We start from the raw sequence: 8,128 nt of genomic DNA, 5'->3' as shown, positions 1-8,128 counted from the left end.
GCCACTCCAACCTTGCAGCAATTCTCTCAAACGATACAAAAAATTCTGCTACATTATTTTCTTCAAATTTAGGTACAAATTTGAGAGCCTGCGATAAATTGATAGCAGGAGTTACTAACCTATTTGGGGAATGGGCGGGGGAAAAAGAACCTGGGTTTCTCATGGCAATCTCATGCTGCCTCTCTTTTTCTCTTTCCCCTGCCTTAAACTTTTCCATTTCAAATTCCATTTGTCTCAGGACAATCTGCTTATCCAAAATTTCTATAGACACTACTTCATCCGGTTTCACCTCTTGTTCCCCACCTGTCTTTACAGTTTTAACATAATCATAAATGAGCAATAGCAATACACCCTTTCTTATGGACACATCATATTCCAATTGAAAATGTTCTGCTACAATTTCCAAGTCTTCCCTATTTAACTCTGCCAACCTCTCTTGCCATCCCTCTCCTCCAAGGAGTTCTAGTACGTTAACAACCATGATTACTTATTCAAACAAAATACTAAATTTGCACAAAACAACACCGAGGAGGTGAAAATACACTGCCTGAAAAATTTCCCCAAGAATTAACTTTGCACAAACACTGGTGAATACTCAGGAACGAAATATCCTGTCACGGTCGCCACTTGTGATGGCTGGCTTTGACCACCACACAAAACACTACACTTTTCAAATAGTATTCACCATCATACAGTACTAAATCCACTGAAGGTGGAATAGTAACCAAAACATCAATACGAGTGCAAAGTCAACTCAAGGGGACAAAGAAAATACCACCAAAATTTCCTTAATTTTAATACATAATAACTAGACAGAAATAACACCTGAACCACAATAATACATTAATAAATGATACACACTCAATCTTAACTCCCTGTAAAAGAAAACAATTATACAATTACGGAAAGGTCATCAACACATGCATACTAAATGGAGAGAGGGTCCAGAAAGGAGAAGGCCAACGAAAAGTGAGAACAACCTAACAAATACAAACTAAATATCCCTATCTAGTGGACGATGGCTGGTTTGATTGAAAGGCTTTCACAAGCTCCAGTAATGACGTCAGCTGACAGGTCGTGATCGCGATACTTAAATAGGCATAAATATTATCACCTTGGGACAGAGAGGTCCCCTTGGCTTTTACTGAACCAAGGGCAGTGCACAAAATTTTAAGATGATCTGGGTCCTTGCTGCAGAGAAAGGATATCCAAAAAGCTAAATAGCTTCACACTGTAGCTCTGCAATGGCGAGGAGTAAATATAATCCAGTAGCAAATGTCGTGCCCTTCAATGTTGGAGGCTCAGAAACACACTAAGGAACCATCCTCAAAAAAAGCCCCTCCAAAACTCCGTTCACGCAGGAGCGCAGCCACGTAATCCACACCACTTGAAAATATAAAACAGCCGTTAGTCCATTATAAACACTAACATAACCACCAGTGAAAAGACAAACTATCAAAAAAAAAAGTAAACAATAAGTCTACAGTATAATAAACCTTATACATCTATAAAAACTTAAATAATTTAGAAAAATTAAAGCAATAATGTTACAATATATATATATATATATATATATATATATATATATATATATATATATATATATATATATATATATATATATATATATATATATATATATATATATATATCATAATAAAGAAAAATATAGAGAAAGCTACGATGACGTTTTTTCATAGTTCCATATACTGTTCGACTGAAATTAAATATTTTTCTAAAGAATAACGCAGTTTTATACTACATACAAATACAATAAAGCAAGGGTACATTTAGTTTACTTGAACTGAGTAATACTGAATAGACGGAAAACAAAGTAATGTAGTTAAATGTTCGAGTCAATTGACAAATATTTCTGCACCAATTCTTTAAAAAGAGAATTATTTATTTTTAATAATCTAATAGTATTATTTTTAAAATGAATTATGATATGCTTACCATAAAAAAATGACGAAGTCTTATGATATTATCGAGATTACATCATGCCATACGCGTATGGGCCACGCAGAATCTCTTTCTCTCTCTCTCTCTCTCCGCGCGGACATTTTTCCAGATTTTTTTATTTTATTTATTTTTTCATGCTGCAACCCACAATGAGCAACGTGTATTATACAAGTTACCGTTTACTCCGTCTTACTAAAAGTAGAGTTCGTGTTTCCTCTGAAAGCTACAAGGTCACTTCACTTCTTTTCTTTGGTTAGTCAGATCTTGAGGGGAAATCTTGGAGCACAGACATACTGCACATCCCCCTACATGTCTACAAGTTGAGACTCGAGAGTGAGGCTACTAATAATTAATTCAAGTCTTCAACATTCCCGGGTAGATCGTAGAATCGTAGATCCTGTATATGATTGCAACAAATTAGTGATTCATCACTTACCAGTTACCAGGTAGGCATAGGCCTAATTTTTGGTCATTGATTTAACTTACACAGTATAGATGTCGGAGGGTAGACGATAGATCATAACATCGACATAATTTTTCTTGCTAATATTAGTGCATGTAACTTGATGTAGGCCTGGCTGCCCAAGGTATTATGATTTATGATAAATTCTAAGGGCTATGTAGATGTTGGCCTATGATCATAATGATCCCTATGGCTATGGATAGTGACTGTGAGCCTAGATCTAGATAATAGACCTATGTTGTTATAGATAGGACTTTGGCCTATGATGAATCATTGATCTAATACCATAACCATAGTAGGCCATATTAGTTATTGCTAAAAATTTTCAACTTTTAGATCAGTGGTAGGCTACTGGTTCCCAACCAGGGGGTGGGGGCCCTACCGGGGGCAGTTTAATCTTTAAGAAGGGCAGTTCGAGACAGTTATTTTGTTATTATTATTATTATTATTATTATCATTATTATTATTATTATTATTATTATTATTAGTGGACAGTAAATCTTACCATCGCAAAACTAAGTAACGTTATCTATAAAGCCTCCCATAGATGCTCGAGCAACCGGAAACGTAGGTGAATTGGATTTTCTGTGGTATCTGCAGGCAAAAAGTGTTCAAGTGGCAGGTTCGCGGGGCCCTGAAATCTGAACGTATATTGTGGTGTCTGCGGATCTACTTCAGTTTCGCTTCATAGAACTTATATACAAGTGAACGTGTATGTGAAACGGAGATTTCTGTAATGATCTGTCGGCTAGAGCGTCCATGGGGGGCTTTATGCTAATGGCGATTTGCATTTCTTCACACCCAAAAAATAATAATAAATAAAATAAAAAATAAAAAAGATAAAAAATATATATAAACAAAGAGAATAGAATAAGAAAATCACCGAACTTAATTTACCAGTGCTTAATGATCTATATATATAAATATATATATATATATATATATATATATATATATATATATATATATATATATATATATATATATATATATATATATATATATATATATATATATATATATATATATATATATAGTTATAGAGTGGACAAATATACAGTATACATACACATATATGTATACATATACATACACACACATATAGTGCATATGCAGTGTGCACTATGCATGCACAAAAATATGTGTATTAGTCGATTTGGCCGTCCTATGGTTTCAATGGTGGACCCATGAATAGTCTCTGGTATAATTTTTTTTTTTTTGTTTTTTTTTTGTGGATTCGCCTTCCTTAGGGTTCCCTGAAGCAATCTGGTTGGGTTGTCGCAATGACAACTTTGGGGAAATTTTTTTATATGCAAACTACCGATGCCGTTACCGAAATTTCGATTTTCATCAATATTTTAAAAAGTATACATGCTAGGATCACGAAAGCTATGTCTAACTTTCATGTGTCTAGCATATTGCATTTGAAAATATTGATGAAAATCGATTTTTCAGTAATGGCGTGACGGCGTCGCTAATTTGCATATAACATTTTTCCCCAAAACTTGTCATTGTAACAACCCAAGCAGATTGCTTCAGGGAACCCTAAGGAAGGTGGATCCACAAAAAACCTCATACTGGAGACCATTCATGGGTCCACCTAGGTGGCAAATGGACTATATGCTTGTACTTGTGTAATTATGTTTCTGTATGTGTATATATATATATATATATATATATATATATATATATATATATATATATATATATATATATACACAAACGCATCAGGGCTGGAATTTTTGTTTTCACTCAACTCACCTTTTTTTTTTGGGGGGGGGGGGGGATTATTGGGTTTAATGTGTTTTGGGGGGTTTTATTGGGTTTAATATTTAATATAATTATTAATGCAATATCAGTGCTATATCAAATATGATATGATCATATGCTTAAAGCTTATATTAATATATATATATATGTATATATATATATATATATATATATATATATATATATATATATATATATATATATATATATATATATATATATATATATACAAACGCATCAGGGCTGGAATTTTTTTTTTCACTCAACTCACCTTTTTTTTGGGGGGGGGATTATTGGGTTTAATGTGTTTTGGGGGGTTTTATTGGGTTTAATATTTAATATAATTATTAATGCAATATCAGTGCTATATCAAATATGATATGATCATATGCTTAAAGCTTATATTAATATATATATATATATATATATATATATATATATATATATATATATATATATATATATATATATATATATATATATATATATATATAAGTGTGTGTGTGTATGTACATTGAAATGTGTGTGATTATATATATATATATATATATGTATATATATATATATATATATATATATATATATATATATATATATATATATATATATATATATATATATACATATATATATATATATATATATATATATATATATATATATATATATATATATATATATATATATATATATGTATATATATATGTATATATATATATATATATATATATATATATATATATATATATATATATATATATATATATATATATATATATAAAATACGTGTTATTGCTTAGTCAAAGTGACTCAATATTTAGCTTGCATTACCATTTTTATTTGAGCATGTCTAAGCGCCCATCTGGAGCTCAGTATCGCAAGCGTAAAGCTGAACGAAAAGAAGAAGAAGCCAAACGACAAAGATCATTTCTTAAGTATCTGCTGCGAGAGACTGATGAACTGGGTCATGAATCTCATGATGTAACCAGAATTGATGCAAAATCAGAGAAAAAGACAGACAAGGAAGTAGAGATGAAATGTAAAGACAGCATCACTAGGTCTGCGAGAGAAAAAACAGAGAGCAGTGGGGGTATATAATGTATACATCGTATCTACACACCAGATTGCGGAGACAGCAGCAGAGATAGCACAGATAGAACCTAATGACAGCACCGATACGCAAGATGAACCAAAGACAGCTAACAGTAAGATGATAGATCCTGGAAAAAGCACCAGTGCACAAAAAAATCAGAGATTGAAGTAAACGTTCAGGGAACTGCAGACAAATATAAGTCTAAAAATGAAGGCACAGTGACCAAGGATGAAGAAAGTAACACACCAATGAAGCACTCTGGTAGGCCTACACTGTCTGATATAGACTACAGTGATCCAGCAACATGGACTAGCCTTGATGATCAGTTAAGGCAGCAACTAGTGCAACATGGACCCATGCAGATATTGGATATCAGGCTTCCAAGAGATAAAAACCAGAGAATGTTTTCGATCTTCCATTATCAAAGACATTTACCCAATGGAGAAGTTATGCACCGAAAGTGGCTACAATATTCAGTGTCAACTGATTCTGTAATGTGTTTCTGTTGCAAGCTGTTTGGCATGAAACGCATTTCTTCACTTTCTAGTATTGGATTACGAGACTGGAAAAACTTGTTATCATTACCGTCATCACATGAAAAATTACCTGATCATTTGGACAATGTGGGTAATTGGAAAGAGCTTGAGCAGCGTTTGAAGAAACACAAAACAATAGATGATGAAACCCGGTGTGCAAGAGAAAGAGTTGAAAATTATTGGCAATAAATCTTGGAACGACTTATTGCCTTAGTAAGGGCACTTGGTGTGCAGAATCTCTCTTTTCGAGGAACAAATGAAAAATTGTACAGTGCAGGAAATGGAATTTTTTTAAAGTTTGTAGAACTAATGGCATTGTTTGATCCAGTTATGAGTGAACATCAGCGGAAGATAAGGAATGAAGAAACACATGTACATCATCTAGGAAAAAGCATTCAGAATGAATTTCTGAGAAATGCACGTACTGTAAAATATTTTTCAATAATTTTGGACAACACACCTGATGTGAGTCATGTGGAGCAAATGACAGTCATAATCAGGTTTCTTCAAGTTGAAGATAATGCTGTGATAGCTGTGAGAGAACACTTCTTGGGTTATGTGCCACTGCAAGAAACCAATGGTGCATTCATGGCTGAAACTATTCTGGAAGAGTTCAAGAAAATGGATCTGTGCATTGACAACTTGCGAGGTCAAGGTTATGATAATGGCAGCAATATGGTGTACAGAAGAAAATCCTTCAAAGAAATCCCAGGGCACTGTTCGTGCCATGCTCAGCACACACATTAAATCTTGTGGTGAATGATGCAGCAAGTTGCTGCTTAGAAGCAACTAATTTTTTCGGCCTGATACAAAAGCTCTATGTATTCTTCTCAGCCTCAACTCATCGTTGGGATGTACTGAAACGTCATGTACAAAGCTTAACAGTAAAACCTCTGAGTGAAACACGATGGGAGAGTCGGATAGATGCACTAAAACCCATCCGTTACCAAATTGGTGACTTATATGATCATCATCATCATCATTTCAGCCTTCAAAAGTCCTTTGTTGGATGTAGGCCTTCCCCAGGTTCCTCCACAGATTTCTATTGCAAGCTATTCTGTGCCACTGTTGCTTATGTTGGTCTAAGTCATCTCGCCAGCGGGTTTTTTGTCTTCCTCGGTTTCTTGTGTATCCTCGGGGTGTCCAGAAGGTTGTTCGTGATGTCCACCGGTTGTCTGTCATCCTGGCAATGTGCCCCGCCCAGTTCCATTTGAGCTTGCTAATGGTTTCAAGGATATCCATTACTTTATTTTTTTTACTTATCCATTTAGCTGTTTTTCTATCCTTCCTTGTTAGATTTAGCATAATTCTCTCATGTGCCCTCTGCATTGTTCGTAATTTAAGGGAAAGATTTTTTGTTAGATTCCAAGTTTCGGCCCCATAGGTGACAGTGGGGAGGATACACTGATCATAGACTTTCCTTTTTAAGATGATAGGAATCTTCTTATTTTTTAACACTGTACTGGCTCTTCCAAACGCTTGCCAACCGAGGGTTATTCTTCTTTTTATTTCGCTCTCTTTACAGGCGTCATGTAGAGAGATTCGTTGTCCTAGGTAGATGTAGTGGTCCACCTCCTCAATTTGTTGGTTTTCAATTTCAAGTATGTCATCTGCATTTTCAGTATATTTATTACTCATGACTTTGGTCTTTTGGAAGTTCATGTGGAGGCCAATTGATTTGCTTGCTTCATTTAGCTCGGTTAGCATATGTTGAAGCTCTTCTTTGGTGTGAGCAATGATAATGATGTCATCAGCAAATCTTAGGTGACTTAGATATTCTCCATCTATTTTTATTCCTTTTTCTTGCCAGTTGAGTTGTTGGGAAGCTGTTTACTGCCTGCCTGGAGAGAGCTTTCCAACGACATATATGATGCTCTTACTGAAATGGCAACAGATTCTACTCTCCTTGGATCATCTGGAAATTCCACACGTGCAGAAGCTAAAGCTCATGCAAATGGCATTGAAACATTCAAATTTTTGGTTTCATTGATCGTTTGATATAACATTCTTTTTTTTTTAAATAAACATTACCAGCAAGCAACTACAAGCAAAAGAAAATGATATTTCATCAGCATTAAAACAACTGGAATGCACTAGAATGTTTCTGGAAGAAGTGATACAGAGTTTGAAAAGGTACTAGTTGATGCTACTGAATTGGCTAATGATTTGGAGATAGACCCAGTTTTTGTTGCAGATTCCGTTCGTCCTGGGAAAAAGAAAAGGCAGTTTGACTATGAAGGAGAAGACACACTAGTGCAGAATGCAAAAGTGAACTTTAAAGTTAACTTCTATTTTTCTGTACTT

General features: G+C 34.2%; 2 protein-coding genes across 2 annotated transcripts in view; both read left to right on the top strand.

The window, feature by feature from the left end:
- The first annotated feature begins 5,041 nt into the window (after positions 1-5,041).
- LOC137622502 (zinc finger MYM-type protein 5-like) lies at positions 5,042-6,013 on the top strand. The gene is made up of 2 exons (XM_068353107.1): positions 5,042-5,285; positions 5,448-6,013. The coding sequence occupies exons 1-2, from the start codon at positions 5,042-5,044 to the stop codon at positions 6,011-6,013; spliced, it is 810 nt and encodes a 269-aa protein (XP_068209208.1).
- A 294-nt stretch (positions 6,014-6,307) lies between these two features.
- The window catches only part of LOC137622501 (uncharacterized), a 2,347-nt gene continuing 526 nt past the window's right edge, over positions 6,308-8,128 (top strand). Inside the window, exons 1-3 of the mRNA XM_068353106.1 lie at positions 6,308-6,542; positions 6,659-6,835; positions 7,635-7,816. Of these exons, the coding sequence (XP_068209207.1) occupies positions 6,308-6,542; positions 6,659-6,835; positions 7,635-7,816 (594 nt within the window). The remainder of the gene's footprint in view (positions 6,543-6,658; positions 6,836-7,634; positions 7,817-8,128) is intronic.

The sequence above is a fragment of the Palaemon carinicauda genome, chromosome 29, assembly GCF_036898095.1.
Source record: "Palaemon carinicauda isolate YSFRI2023 chromosome 29, ASM3689809v2, whole genome shotgun sequence".
Taxonomy (NCBI): Eukaryota; Metazoa; Arthropoda; class Malacostraca; order Decapoda; family Palaemonidae; genus Palaemon; species Palaemon carinicauda.
The sequence above is the reverse complement of the archived record's forward strand: the minus strand, read 5'-3'. Positions and strand labels throughout refer to the sequence as shown.

Excerpts from the sequence above, each read along its gene's own strand:
- LOC137622502 (XM_068353107.1), top strand. The coding sequence starts at position 5,042 with ATGTCTAAGCGCCCATCTGGAGCTCAGTATCGCAAGCGTAAAGCTGAA. Across the intron at positions 5,286-5,447 it reads AAAAACAGAGAGCAGTGGGG|AGATTGAAGTAAACGTTCAG; the intron begins GTATATAATGTA and ends CAAAAAAATCAG.